A 15,744-nucleotide genomic window follows, 5' to 3' on the forward strand; every position below is an offset into this window, starting at 1 on the left:
TTGTCATCTGTAGATCATATATTATAATCCGGACGTGCTACACAAATATAAACAACCTTGATGGTTCTAAGTAGGATTAAAGAAAAAATACACACCAGCAAAAGTAACTACTTGTTATGACATCATGGTAATAAAAAATAAACTATTTAGTGGCAGTAGCTTAACAATCAATTGGTTTCAGTGAAGCAAAAATAACGAGAATGTTCTAGGATCTAAGGCAATAACACGGCTATAAATAATACGGTAAGCAAAAAATATGCGTGTTGACAGCGAAATCACATTCGACAAAAACATCTTTGGTGGCATAATGCAAAGTAGAAAAATAAATCTGTACTTTAATCAACATACTCTACCCGACTCGTCAAGCCTGGAAAAGAAAACACACAATTCCAACAACCGTTGAAATGGGCGACGCCTTAAGTAACAGCTAGTACTAAATGAACTATTGCAGCGATACGGACACGTACACCTTAGAAAACTGTTAGTGTATTATTATTTAAAATACAGCACACAAATCGCACGAAAAGGCCAACCAAGCAAAATAGAAAAAGATCACCATATGTACAACTATGCAATACACAACAAGATGAAAAGAAAACATAAGCACATATCGTTACCAGGCAATAAGATTACATTGGAATACGCATAAAATTTACAGTCGTTATGTTGAGGAAGAATTTGTTTTACAAGGCCAACAAATTTGCCGGTGACTTAACTGAGTCAGGACTATGGTAACTGTCACTGGATGAACTTCGTCTGTGAGCAGCTGAACACGTTTGGGACGACATCTGCTGGGGAGCCCGAGTCAGTGGGGCCGGAAATGATGTCACGGAGCCGACATAAGATGGAGTAGTTGGTACTTTCATGGTGGAGTTGAAATCCGAGTTAACAGTGTTTGTTTGAAATGAGAAGTTACTGTCTCTGTTGGATGTGCCCGGTGTGTTCGGAAAAGTAAAGACACCCGTACTGTGAGATGGGGTGGCAAGGGTGCAAACCGGTGTGTTGAGAGGAGCGTCAACAACGTCCAGGCTCAACGTGATGTTGGGGAGGTTGTTGTTTGTGGTCATGGGGTTGTTTGGGTAGGGATCGACTCTTTGACTAGAGAGATCGGCTGGAACACCAACTGCCATCGAGGACCCGTTGTTGTTTGAGCTGTATTGCATGACGTTTGCTCCAGATGATACTTGGTTGTCGGCAGATGATGCAGAAGCTCCGACTGGCGTAGGAAAATAAACATTTTCTTGCCGTTGCCGGTTGTTTTCCATCATTCTCATGTTTTGTCGATCGCTACACTTTATATCACCCATGACTTCTGGAGGAGCAACTAGAGTAACATCGGACATTCCAGCTCCAACCATACCTCCGCTAGGCATCATCCTGTCACCTCCTACGACTAATGAAGATTCGTTTGCTGAAATTCCAGCTTTGCAATTTGGATTGTGGGCAGCCAGAATGAATTCAAGATGTTCTTTTTCTTGCTGAAGCGTCATGATTTCTTGGTGAAGGAGATTTTGACAGTCCTCAAGGTGATCTGTTTCGCCCTGAAGACGATCTGTAAGCTCTCGGCGACGATTGCGGCACTTGGCGGCTGCAACCTTGTTTCTTTCTCGGCGAACGTGACGTTTCGCAGCTTCAGCTGGACTCAGCTTTAATGTAATGGCAGCAATTAAGATTAATTGGTCTTGAACAACAAATTATTAAACGTTAAAGAACCAATTAATTAACTGAAAGCTTTTTGACTTTGATAAATTGATAAAAAGAAGAGTAAGCTTACTTCGTGATCCTGAAATTTCCTTTTTCTTCCTGGGGTCCCTTTTGGTTTGGGAGGAATGGTTCCAATAGGCGTTTTCTTACGAACACGCTGCAATGGTGGAGGATTCGCAGATGCGGATGAAAATCCGTGAGCAGATAAGTGATGGTGCGTTATTATCGCTGTAGAAGACGCAGCGTCCTCCAAAGAGCTTTGAGGATGAACTGTCCGGTTTGGTGGTGAAGTATGATTGTTGTAAGCTGGAGGAGGATTGATTCTCGGTGATGATGAGTTATTGGGACTTTGAGTTCTTAGATCAGTGTTGCTTGTGGTGATCCACTGGAGATCGGGTCGGTTGATAATAGCAGGAAGATCGTGATGGGAATTCAGTTGATTCTCTCCATAACCAGACATCCCTAAAATAGGTTGAGATCCACCTATCTGTCTAAGATCTCCTTGGCTTCCGTAGCCACCCGGTGATGAGATTGTCGAGTCGTAAAGATGCGGAGGAATGCTAGTTTCCACCGTCGCGCCGTAAGTATAGGGTCGGTAAGCCTGTAACAAAAAAGTCTCTAAATACCAATGCTTACCACAAATACCAAGCACCCTTTAAATTTGTATTTTTACTAAAAGCACGGATAGAACAACAAAAACAAATTTCTCAAATTGTCGCAAGTGTCGCCTTACGGAAACCATGACTCGTCCACCCACGCAAAATTCTGGTAAAAGGCCCAATAACACCGGAACCATGTGGAAGTGAAATATTTTTCAAGTGTGTTGGCCGTATAAGGTTACGCGTTACCAGTGAACCGTAGTGATTAAAAACCGGATTGGAATTTGAATCATTAGGGAAAAGGTTTTCAAGAGCGGATGCAATATTATTGATTAATGGGAAATAAATTTGAACCCGGTATTGACGAAATCGACACCCAGGAAGACAAGGTTAGGTCATCGTTGTTGATAATTTGTTTTCGGTCACGGCTGACTGAATGAAAAAGCGCAAAATGTCATGCGTGTACAAATGCTATTGTTGAAGTGACATGAGAGAGTATTCCTCGGGGAAAATTTATGAAACGGCCGAGTAGAGATGATCGGCTGACCGTACAAAGTCATTCGCCGCGCCCAACGTTAGAAATCCTACACACTACAAAAGCATTATTAGTAAATGGTAGTACTTTCTTTACTAACCTGTAGTTTTCAAGAATACTACTTTTACGTTTTCTTATAATCGTTGTAGATGCTATGCTATGTATTACAAAGTTCTTTATAGCTAGAAAACAGTTTAATTCTTATTCTGAAAACTTTACAAAGTAAAGCAACTACTGTTCAGTATATAAAAACAGTGATTCAGTATTTACCAAGATTACTTTCCCACATTTCAAGAAATATGAGATCGCTCGCCAACTGATGACGTAACAGAAAGCTTTGCCTGACAAGACTACATCAATTCCCCTGGCAATAGCAAGACCAAACTACTCTTACATATCCGAGCGAAATATTGGCTTAAATTCCTAGGTCTTCGACTGGTAGTCTTACGTACAGATTTTTATTAACTTTCCTCACAGCTTTGACTATTTTTTGCACTAAATCAATCCTTTCAGACAAGATTTCTAATCCAAATGTACTGGTAATAGCTTTCAGCATCTCTTAATTCGACTTCGCAATTCTAAAATCATTAATATTAATCTGCTTGCCTTTGATATCTGACGAAAACAAGTTTAGCAATTAGCCTTAAACATTTTTTGAAACAAATCCGTTTCGCTCCGTGCTTGCTAAAAACAATAAAAAGCCACATGTGTTGCTCTGTTCGAGCGATAGAAAAACACCTTACGAACGATCACAAACAACTTGGCTCTAACGTCACCTGTTTGTTTTATGACGCGTGTTTTGCGAATCGGTGAGAGAATCGACAGAAAAAAGAATCCAATACGCCATTGTTACGTAATCGAGTCTTCCCATTTTAGCTGATGGTGGCAAAAAAGAACTTGTGGTGATGTGTATGTTATAACGATCACGTCTTTTCGAGAAATGTTTAATTTTTACGAAAACGATCGTTTCTTTACTGTAACTTTCAATTGTCGATTTTACTTGTATTTTACCCTATTTGGAGAAAAGGACCCCGCCGGAAGTGAAACGGAATTTTTGGTAAATGTCGTGAAAAGCCAACGCGTTGTTTACACAACACACAGCAAATATGTACCTACCGCAAAAAAGTTGTTGATTTGAACCCAATATTCAACGTGATTTTTGCTTTTTTCCTAGTATTATTTAAAACTACTGCAATCGTGTAAACGTAAATAAAATAAAAATTTGGTAAACAGGATTTTTGGCGAAAATATACTGTTTTTGTTGCCTCCGCGAGCTCACGATAGATATAGTCAACACAAATTATTTACAGCCAACATTTCCAAATAAAATAAATCTTATGCTCAAAGATACGCTGATTGTGACACACTGCGTTATATCAACATTAAATGCAATATGCTATATTTTCAATACAATTTCTCTTACCTGGGTGTTAATTCCTGGTTGAACATATCCATCCTCACTTTCGAAAGAAGATTGCGGTGTCAGTGTGGTCGTGCACTGCTCGGCATAAACTGGATTTAACTCTTGGTACATCCCAACTCCTGTTATATAGTTAATCAGAATGCTTCTTGAGACTTGATTTAGGTTTTCTTTGATTTCGTAAAACCAACTTTTGTCAGAAACGTTTTATTTAGTTTTAAAAGTACTTGCTTGCGTAGGTCGTTGCTGTATATTTATCTACAAGAAAATTTAGAAATTGATAATCTCGAACTTCATGATAACGTAATCGTAAATGCAAAATGACTAAGTCATCATTTTCTCACTATGGCGTAAAATGAACTTTTTTTCTGGTAAATTCTGCGCCCACAATTACAAAAATCATGTGTTAGGACCGCCTCCTAGCGCCACCTACACTAATACAATTTATACGATTGGGGATTTTTAGAAATCAGCTGGTTCCAACAGTGCTAAACTATCTTCACACGGATGCTGGTATGACTCATTACTAAGCTATGGCCTTGTATTGACAGATCACAACGATTTCGACTCTCACAACGTCGCCGTCAAGGCAGCAGCGTATATATATATGCGTAGAAATTTTCAACGTTACCTTTTTCTTGTCGTAACTGACGTACACAGCGGGAATAATACGTACAGAGACAAACGGACAGCGTCAGAGCTTTCTCTCGCTCTCTTTTCAGACAAAATTGAGGGGATTTTCTCCTGTTCTTGCACGCTGCTTTGTACCATGTGAGCTGTATGGTGATGGCAACGCTCGTGTTTGTTCAAACATAATAAACTAAAGACAAGAATCGGTGCCTTTGGTAGCGCACGTGAGAAATGTAATGTTCTAAATTTAAACTGATTATATAATGGAGTTTTACGAATTCATTTGTCAAAGTTTTCCAGGTCAAATTTACGCGCAGCAAAGAAAAGCGGTTTCATACACAGCATAAGTCGGGTATGTCAATCACTGCGTTGTAACTGTTTAAAAAGTTAGTCGCACTGATTTTTATGAGCGTATATTGGTGTATTCGACTTAAATTCTACTGATAACAATTGTTTATATACAAATATTCTTGTTTACTATAAAAATTATTTTTCTAAACATTGGCATATTGTTACCAGAAAATAACATCATCATAACTATTAGGTATCTGGAAAATAAGGAGATTATATTAGGAGAAAACACACCAAAATGTAGGTCAGTATGGCAAAAACACTTTTATAATAGCTATATCCCAACTGGGAAGCTTGATGATGTACGTAGTTTGTTGATCCATGTTTAACTGTTTGTAGACGTCTGGGCCTGGGACTAAAGCGCAGATAGGGGTGCATAAAAGTGTCTTTTCATCCCATAACAGATTATTATAGGTAATTTCAGCCAACTTAAATCTGTTTTGATTTTTAAAGCTGCACGTTTTTTACAAATTTTAAAAACATTCTGTGGCCAGCAAATACCTTTTAACAACAACATCCAAAACATCAAGTATATACCTGTTGTTAAAGTAATGACCTACTTTTTATTTGTGTTGTTGAAAACAAGATGTGGAAAATACAATTTCGTAAATAACAGATATGCCGTGTGCAAAGTCTAGTCCAAAACGAGCGGTTTAGCAGCCCCAATTACCTTTGTAACCGCTTTAAGACCGTAAAACCTTTTTAAATTTGAGGCTAAATTTAGCACATACGCATACGTTCGCCCTCTCTCTGCGTACTGTAATCTTTTACCTCTCGCTTCTGTAAGTCAAGCAGACCGTGTCGCAAATAACGTGCGTCGTACGTCACTACGTAATTCGCAACCTCACGCACAAATCGGAGAAAATTGCTGGGGGTCACAGAAATTTCGAGAAAGCCTCCGAACACATGCCCACAATGAATGTATATAAAGAACACTATAATACCTGGATATCAAATTTCAAAGTCTGGAAGAGTCCTGAAAGTTGATCCAAAACTTTAATAGTTACTTGTTCTTTGTTTTCAATGGCACACATTCCATTTTAACTATCGTTTTCAAATTTCACTTTTCTCTTTTACGTTATATTCGTCTCACGTTGTCACACTTTTACGTCAACGTTGTGATGTATTTGCGTCGCTACGACGACCACGCACCAAAATAAATGGACTATACAGCTTTAAGGCCTGGTTATGTTATTAGCATGAATTTGTCAGGTCTAACGTACTATGGCATACCGGTCACAGATCTACAGCAAATAACTAATTAAAGAGGTTGTACGCGATGTTGCAAATATTCCCAAATTGCAGCTGCGCCCAAATTAAAAGAATTTATTGATGTAAAGTTTTTATAGTGTTACGACATTGAATGCTAAATTTCGTTGGTTGAAGGGTTGCTGTTAAAATAGACAACCTGATGCATTTGTATAATGTATCCACTGTATTCATAAAAGTAGCTGTACTTAGCCTATACAACCAGCAAGTTATTAGTAATATCAGAAGATCAACTTTCTCAATACACTTTAACATTGAAAAATATATTGATATACAGTACATATATTCAGAAGATTGAGCTCACACATTGCAAAAATATACATATACAATCTTTCGCCAAAAAACTGTGACATAAGTTGATACGGAAGTTCGCTGCTGTTACCTACCAGCACGCAATAAATGGTAACAGATTTAAAGAAAAATTTTCAAAAAGATCCAAGGCAAATTTCTTGTCTTAAAACACTTTTTGAACCAGAATCAGATTTTTTAGATCATCAATAAGTTGGATTCCACATAAAAATGATAATAACCTCGCTCGTGCAGTGCTATAAAATGGAATTGCTTGCAAAAGAATTAAGGATAACCGCGCATGCATCATCAAACAACATGCAATTCTCTTCTTTAGGTTTTAAAGTGGTTCGTTTGCATAATTCAAAGATTTATTGTACATCATTGGACTTTCACGCACTGGTTGTTATGAAAAACAAAAATGTTTTTTAGAAACAGAACATTCGCAGTCTACATGCTTGTTGGTTTGCAGCGCCAAGAAAATTACGCAGCGTACCGGTTTTACGTCATAGTTCGGATCAGAATCATTGACTTTGCGTTCAGACGTATTTACGTCAACGTCATCCAATATTTTACGTCGTCAAGCCTGAGGTGGTTTACGCAAATGTTTGAGAAAAATTCCTTTGGTAACAAATACAGGCGTGACAAACATTTACGTCTGGAGTCTAGACATTGATGGGAGTGCTTTTGGAGAATATCAACAACTGACAGCCACGGAAATTTTGAAGTATATTAAAATAAATGTTTACTTTCCAAAGAAATTTGTAAGATATTCCTTTGTTGAATTTTTAGTTTACGAGCTCAGAGAAATCGTATAGCTCTGAGCTAAAAAATCGCTAAAAAAATCGTATAGCTTTTTTGTATACATATCGACAGTCTGAACTTTGTTACAACAAATTGACGTAATGAAGTACAGACATATACTTGCAAAACAAAAATGAAATTATAAAAACACCATACTAGATCAGCGTTCTTCTATTAATTATTTATCGATTATTTTAAAATTTTTCAGGAATTCAGGCGAAAAAACTTCCTTCCTAAAACTTCCCAAGTGAAATTAGAATTCTAATTCAATATTCAATCGCATTAATTTGAAAATTTCCCAATTCATTTTTTCAACGAACCGTTCGACGCCCGCCGAGCGACTTATCCCAAGAGATTGGTGTATTAGAAGATAACGTTTTGACGTCATCATCTCACCATGTGGCCTCTGGTAGAGTGGAAGCTCGAATAAATAACCAGCGGGTTTTCCAGAGGTTAAGTAACTGGTAATCAATATCGACAAACGCGCTGTGAAAGTTTCTAATCGTTACGACGTATACGTGTAATTTTCGAACAGCAGCTTATGTCGTGCGGATATTTCCGACAACTTTATGATACCAAAAAACATTTATTCCGCTTAGGATTTAACAAGTTGGTTTCATTCGTTGCAATCGACAAACAAACAAAAAAACAAACCATTTAAAGTAGGCATGAGAATATTTCAGTTTCAAAACAAATATCAATTTGCAGATAGTATTTTTTGTAGTATAGCGCTATAAAACTTCCAATGACCTTTAACTTTGATAGGGTTGAGCAGTGATTTGCATTTTACTTACCATGTCGTTGCAATAAGCGCCACAAAAGCCGATATAAACATTTTATTAAGTAAAAACTAACATATTTCGAACTTTTCAACTAAATATTTAGTTCCTTCTGGCTTTGAGAACGAACAAATGTTGTTCGAAACATGTCTGCTTTTATCTAATAAAATATTTATACCTGCTTTTGTGTCTTTTTTTGCATCCACATGTTATATCAATGACATTTAATTTTTTTGTTTCTGTAGAAAAATACGATAGTGTGTGAAACTTATTGTTGAAGATAAACAATTTCGAACGCAGCTGTTGACATATACGTCTGCAACTGAAACCAAGCGGTAACAACCAAAATATTCCTGGTTCCTCAGTTTCTGGGGGACTGCATACAACACACTCCAATAAAGCGTAATAATGAACAGTTTTCAGAGGATAGCGCTGGTAGAATTACTTTCGGTAACACTTGAGACAATTATTCTTTAGTGCACTCTAGCGGCGTTATGATAACTTTTTTTACTTTTCACTCAAAGAAAAATTTGACATCACCTTTAAAAGTTATGTGTAAACATTGCTCACAACTGATTTTTCCAATTTTGCTTGCAGTCAAATTCAAGGTTATAGGAAATAATTGGCCGTAATTGTTTTTACCATTTTATATTCAAAGCTATTACCTCTCGGTTGAGTATATCTCATCAGTGATGACGTCAGATCAGTATCTCGGCTTCTCGTTAGTCTTGCTAAATCCATGACGTCAGCTGGATTTGCCAAAGCAATCCTTTGTAGATACGCGGCATCTTCTGTTAAAACAAGACATATAACATCGTTGGTTATCTGGTATAAACGGAGTTGGGGAAACTTATCAAAGTTGTATTGGATCTATTTATAATTTGAAACAATGATCAAACATTTCCATCATTATTGATAGAACAGATAAACACGAAACTAAGAATACTCCATTTCTAATTGGTAGCTACTATTTACTTACTACATTACACGTCAGTATAGGCAGGTGTGCGGCAATTGAAGGTATAGTTTTATTTTTATTTGCCATAGGTCCAGGGTGATGCAAAAGGTGATATTGTTTGAGCTACCCGTGCTAATGTATACAAATCCTTATTCATCGGCTGATTCACCGAATTTGTGTGCTGCGGTTTACTTTACAAAATCTTATGTAGGCCAAACTTTGCTTGCTTTGTTAACATTTGTCTCTGGATACCTATAGTTTGCACAAATAAACTCCATGGTATCACGGCTTTGATTTACCTTAAAACAACCATTTCGTTGCAATCATTTCAAAATAAAACATTTACAATAGTTGCTAAGCTTGTTTATTGCATTTGTGGCAACAAAATGTTTAAACTATGTTTTTACATGAGGCAGTTTTACTTCGTTTTACATTCCTACATGAGGCAAAGTCCATTTAAACTTAAAGCATCAAATATTTCGCCAACTAGGTCAGTAAAAAGGTTTCTTATGTTGCAAAAATTATAACAGTGTGCAGACTATGACGACAATGACGACGATAAATCAATATTTCACCACAATAACTTTTGCATTGAGGTATTGCCACCCATACCATTGGCATCACACTGTATTGGGAAAACGCTTTGTAAACACAACCCATCACATCATTGTTAAAAGGCGACTAGAAGTGGCGACTACGTGAAATATTCAATGGCTTTTATTGGACTTCCGCCAACAAGGCCGTAGCCGGGGTTAAATTTTTACGGAAGCAGTTATGTTAATGAGTCCACGATTAGGCATGTTGTTAAATGCAGTTTATAGTATTTTGCAGTCTTGCAGTTTATAGCACTAAAAATGTTAGTGCCAGAATTCCAAAACATTTACGAAGGCAAGTGCCTCATTTGCCTCAATGTAATTATGGCCTAGATCCATCTTGTCTAATGAACACTACCAATCATCACTTTTTCAACCAAGCTAATTTTGTAAGCAAAACACGTGCGTTCTTTTAACAGTTGGGAGAAAAATGATTTAGGAAAAAACATGTAGGAAAACTTTGCACCTGCTTACCTGGTGTACCGTAAAATGGCCTGTAAAATGTCATCTTGTTTCACAAAGGTGTGGTCTCCAGTGATTCAACAAATCAATGTACGATATGACCAATATGGAAGTAGCTGCCCTTTTTCGCTTACGATTGTCACAACTTCTTCCTGTTCGTTCTGAGTAAATTCCGATCGAAATCGTTAACAAATCATCCGTATATTGAATGTAATTGTTATACTTGTCTATATAAACGATGACAAACGCGATTCACACAATTCTGACTGTACCTATTTCTACCTATACCTGTGTGATATAGTGCACAGTATGATGATATAATACACTGATACATTTATATGGATAGATCGACAGGAAACGACACAGCACGGCGTTCTTTATGATAACATAATTAACTTCAAACGTTGCACTGTGCGTTTCCTATATTGATACGAGCGCTGATTTACACGCAGCGAAAAATCTCTAACTATAATATATAATATATTATAATTTTTATTCTTCTTTAATTTAGACCGTTGGTAGTTGTATCAAGCACAGATCGTCACCATCACGAAGCTTGTAATCATTGCTTTCATCGTCGATAAACAGCCGTTACAACAACTAAATAATCTAATAACTTTTCCAAGCAGGCAAATATCATCAACTGTAAAGCCTTTTCATAGCATTTCAACAATCCTAATAAAATCGAAGTTCTCTCTTGAAAAGTTATATAGAAAACGTTAAAACATATGTTACGAATTTATTATACAGACACTTTTATATTACAGTTTAAAATTTTCTAAATTTTTCAGCTTTAGGGCTTCTGTTACTTATTTCATTGTATGAATTACGACATTTAACAATCATTTATGACGTTTTTGCGAACTTTTCTAAGTAAAGGCACATAATATTGCGATAGCGTTTTTCAGATTACTACAAGAATATATACATATTAAGTGATTTCCTTGTTGTTAATATGATAGCATGTGGTAAAAATGGTTATTTATGCTGAGAATAATGCGGCAAAATTTGATCACTAATGGCTTAGACGGATATTCCTTAACCAGTAAATAAAACTCCATCCAATTGACCTATATGTTATATGACAGCTGCATGGTGGCATACTCTAATTCTATATCGTTATCAAAGAAAGTCTGAACAAGGGATTGTTATCGACGGTTGATTATTTCGGAAATTGAAGTGAAACTATTAGACAGTCGCGTCCTTTTTATTAAAATATCCGAACGTTTTGCGCCCATTCAACATAATGCGATTGAAAGATGTTTTGAATTATCTTAAACGTTACATAATAACACTTGGCTTCTCTTTCTTTTAATCGTTTGAAGACATCACGTCCCCTCAATGAATGTTACGCTTTCCATGAGAAGGGGAAACAATAGCATCAAATGAGAAACGTGGAGGAAAAGCGTGTTTAGTTCACCGAAGAAAAGTCGTGAGGTTGGATACCGGTTTTCTACTACCGGTTGCATAATAATCAGCCATATACGTATAGAAAACATGATTTTAGTTATTTGTTGTGTAGTTTTTATAGGCTTACTTATTTGCATTTGCAAATGAAATTGGTCCCATGCTACATAGCTGCACGTCCATATACTTACTCGAAGACGAAGTTATTTTTCGATAAGGAATGTGTAAGTTTATCGGCCTATATAATTACGAGGGAACCGGAATAGTCAACTTTTCGCCTGTCATAAAAAGCACTTGCAACTAAATAAATTCGGAAACATGCGCGGAATTAGTTTTGTTGATTAATTTATTTGTGTACCAATCTTCGCATGTAGATATTCAGCGTATAGATACAAAGTTATTTTAAATCCAAAATGAAACTGTATACATTGCATATACAGCAATCTTGTTCCACTGCATTTTTTTGCAAAAATTCAAAAGCTTTTTTCTTGATCAAAACTCTGTGTTGTCCAAAAGTGTCAGAAATTAAAATTATGCAAATAAGGCAAGGATGCGTTCCAACAAATATCTTTTACTTTCTTTTGTGTCGAAGCACGTGGTTCATTAAACACTGCATTTTTCGTTTATGTACATTTGTCATTGGCTTTTGCGAGATCACATATACATGTGTATAGTATAATACGTTAAATGCTTGTTGTATACGATACTGTTATATGTAACGTGTTTCAGAAAATACTTGAGCTTCAATCCCCAAATCTTTTTTGTGTGCACCTAGAACTGGCGTTTATTTCCCTGTCAGTCCAAGTGTTGTTAACCATCATCATCTATTTTTGCTGAGAAAACTTTGAACTAAATTTCGAGCTTATTCAGTCAAATGGGATTATCAAAATCAAATCTTTCAGCAACACGAAAAGGTGAGATCTATTCTGATGGGTGCAAGAACAAGCGTCGACGCTTCAGGATCAGCGGTGATTGTAATTTTTAGTTGGTGGAAGCGTTAAACAAAAATTTTTATTATATATATTCTTTAATGTTAAGTATAAGAAGAAGCGTACATAAAAATAATCTTTTATGCATTTCACAATTAATCACATTTATAAGTAGGCTACTCCAAATATGATACGTTGCTGTTTATAAGCGCTGCTATAATAATACACGTTTTTAGTGACATATGCTGTAGCAGCGGGTGGAACGTAGGGTAAAACGATTTCCCGTACGGACACGATATAGAGTCAATCTATGATAGTGCTTCCTTCCATTATAGCTCCGATTTTTTCCCTACCTTCTGCCGCTGCGATGGAATAACGCGCTTTGTCGGAATTACAGTATATTGACCTATATACTGTACCTGATTTCGTGAAAACGTTTTGAAAAACCTTGAGATTAATTAACTTATTAAAATCTATAATAGCAAACATATTAGTTCTGGACAATGTTAATGCCACAGGATCAATGCATATGAGATTTTAAGACACAATTTAAAGTGTCTGTTTGTTTAAAACCTTTTACTTTATGTAGGCTTCGTGTTCTAACACATTTGGGCAAAATGTTTTTTGGCTTTTTGTTCTTTTTTTTCACAACACAATTTCATGAAAACGAAAATATATTCCTATGCTGTATATATTTACAGAAAACTGCGTGCAAAGTTTACCGCAAACTTTCAAAGTAAACATAAGAGTTTTTTATAGGCCATTTTTTTCTTGAAAAACATCTTGGCGCCAAACGCATATGGACTTCTCCGGTGTTAACAACTTTAAGTAACGCCGATGGAGCGCAGCCATAAATCATTGGTTGGAGAGTCTTGTATAGTGTAAGTATAGAAGTAACTTTGAAGTGTTTTGTGGAAGAAAGTTTTAGAGATGAACACAAAAGTGTTTCTGCTACTCTTGAGTTTGTACTGCTCTTGCACGTCAGCGCGTACATCTACTAACGTGCAGTCAGTAAACGTTGGAAAGCAGATTTTGTGCTTTCAAGGCAAAAGCTGGTCGGTCAAAAACCTAGTTGAAGCCGCTTCCGACTTCCAAGGATACGGATGTTGGTGTGGAGCTTTCAATGGTGGGGGCAGCAGAAGGGTTGTGGACGCGGTGGATAGGTGATGTGCTAACTAAAGTTTTACAAACACCTTTTATTTTAAACTCATAAAATATAGTTTGCATTTCTAAAACTGTTTGTAATTTTAGTTGCTGTAAAGCGCACGATCTTTGCTTTGACAAGGCTGAAGACAAACTTCCGTGGTATATTCCAGACAAGGTTCTTCTAGGGACACCGTACACAATTGTGTGTGAAAATAATATGGCAAGATGTGGTAAGATTCAAAAAAAACTTTTAGCTAGCATTTTAAAAATTTATACCAATTATAATTTTGTATAAATATGTAGGAAGGAAAAATAGTAAATTTGCTGAAGTTATTTTTTTCATATATTTTCAGAGGGATTCACATTATCAAACTCCATATGCAAATGCGACCGTGTTTTTGCCGAATGTATTGCTCGGAATATAAACGCTTACAATTCCAAGTACGCCCATTATAAGACAAGAAATTGTTAAAAAGTCAATCACATGTTTAAACTTGTTTGCTATATATATGGCATATATTTTGGAAATGGAAAAGTTATTTGGAAAGAATAAACGTTTGGCATCCAATTTCGATTTCTCTAATTTTCACTACTTTGAAAGCTAACGCAAATCTTTGCATGAGGTAGATCATGTAACAATTACTCCCTGTCTTTTGGCTCTGAACAGGACTTGCTCTTTCCAGTAGAGCGCAACTTAGATAGACAAGCTGACATTTACCTTCACCCAGAAGCATGAATAAACAGGTGAAAAAAACTTCGGTCACACTGCGAACAAACTTATTAATTAAAACGATAGCAGGTGTTCCATCAAGGCGATCATATGACTAAACTGATTTATCCAGTGAGCATACTTGCAGTTAATAGCATTTGTGAACATGGCAAGCCTATCACAAAATACATAGATTCCGACGCAAATAGCGCCTATATGCACTAAAAATTGGTTGATTTGTTTGACGCCATTTTTGTTGTTGCGGCCACAATTGTTAAGCAGCATTTACAGTAAAAATTGGTCAACTAGTGACTAAATCTCTTATAGGTATCCGTAGAAAGCAAATTTTTCGCAATATTGTATCAAATGTAAAAATTATGGTAAATTTTGTACAAAGTTTTATTTTTATCAAGAGCGGGCTTGGCCGAATCTTGCCGTGGAGTTGGTTGAATCATCTTTATTATCGTAAACATTATGTCTACAAACATACTTTAATTACTGGTGTAAAATTCTGGCCGCGAGAGGATTTTACAACAGAGTTGTATTGAATGACTATGTACGCAGATTGCGAAAGTAATGTTTTATTTCAAACAAAAAACAAACGGACAAGACACGCTTCGGGAAGTTAAACAGCTATACTTAAAACAGTTTGCTTATTATGGGACGCAGTAAGCGCAAACAATATTCCCATTACTTGTACCTAATTTAGGAGCTCACACATTACAATTTAGTTCCATGCACTTCAATCAGGTCTTTGTGCTTAGCTGTAAGAAAAAAGCTTTGCACATATAGATTGCAAATATTGAACGAGTCAAATTTGGCTAAATCACCTGATTCATCCAACCCCAATTAAGGCACACGTTTGTGTAATTTTACCATTTAACTTAGTGGCGCCATCCAACAGTCATGCACAGTTGCACGCGCATGGCAGGGATGGAAATCATACCCTACCAAGGCTACCATGATACCGTTATGAGAAAAGAGGTCAATCAAATGCAAGAGACTGCTATAAAATAAACCTGCATCTTATTTTAGAAAGTGACTATTTCAGCGTAAGTATAGGTCACGTAGCCCGTTGTTAGAGTTAGGCAGTTGGGTTAGGAGAATGGTAAATGTAGATCTTAGCTATTTCAGGTTTAATTGAAGTTAGATTGAGTTTAT

At 36.5% G+C, this 15,744-nt stretch overlaps 2 protein-coding genes across 2 annotated transcripts; one reads left to right on the top strand and one right to left on the bottom strand.

Moving 5' to 3' along the window:
• LOC143462102 (uncharacterized) lies at window positions 1–10,668 on the bottom strand. The gene is made up of 5 exons (XM_076960144.1): window positions 10,405–10,668; window positions 9,045–9,170; window positions 4,262–4,380; window positions 1,775–2,305; window positions 1–1,646 (listed from the first exon to the last, which is right to left on the bottom strand). Exons 1-5 carry the CDS (start codon window positions 10,436–10,438, stop codon window positions 684–686), a joined length of 1,773 nt encoding a protein of 590 aa, XP_076816259.1. The 5' UTR covers window positions 10,439–10,668; the 3' UTR covers window positions 1–683.
• Window positions 10,669–13,541: 2,873 nt separating this feature from the next.
• LOC143462412 (phospholipase A2 homolog ECS_00014-like) lies at window positions 13,542–14,459 on the top strand. The gene is made up of 3 exons (XM_076960570.1): window positions 13,542–13,891; window positions 13,980–14,104; window positions 14,228–14,459. Exons 1-3 carry the CDS (start codon window positions 13,659–13,661, stop codon window positions 14,344–14,346), a joined length of 477 nt encoding a protein of 158 aa, XP_076816685.1. The 5' UTR covers window positions 13,542–13,658; the 3' UTR covers window positions 14,347–14,459.
• The last annotated feature ends 1,285 nt before the right edge of the window (window positions 14,460–15,744 follow it).

The sequence above is a fragment of the Clavelina lepadiformis genome, chromosome 6, assembly GCF_947623445.1.
Source record: "Clavelina lepadiformis chromosome 6, kaClaLepa1.1, whole genome shotgun sequence".
Classification (NCBI taxonomy): Eukaryota; Metazoa; Chordata; class Ascidiacea; order Aplousobranchia; family Clavelinidae; genus Clavelina; species Clavelina lepadiformis.

Coding starts and splice junctions, on each gene's coding strand:
- LOC143462102 (XM_076960144.1), bottom strand. CDS start 10,438: ATGACATTTTACAGGCCATTTTACGGTACACCAG. Junction 9,171..10,404: donor GCCATTTTACGGTACACCAG/GTAAGCAGGTGC, acceptor TTGTTTTAACAG/AAGATGCCGCGTATCTACAA. Junction 1,647..1,774: donor GGAAATTTCAGGATCACGAA/GTAAGCTTACTC, acceptor ATTACATTAAAG/CTGAGTCCAGCTGAAGCTGC.
- LOC143462412 (XM_076960570.1), top strand. CDS start 13,659: ATGAACACAAAAGTGTTTCTGCTACTCTTGAGTTTGTACTGCTCTTGC. Junction 13,892..13,979: donor GTTGTGGACGCGGTGGATAG/GTGATGTGCTAA, acceptor TTGTAATTTTAG/TTGCTGTAAAGCGCACGATC. Junction 14,105..14,227: donor AAATAATATGGCAAGATGTG/GTAAGATTCAAA, acceptor ATATATTTTCAG/AGGGATTCACATTATCAAAC.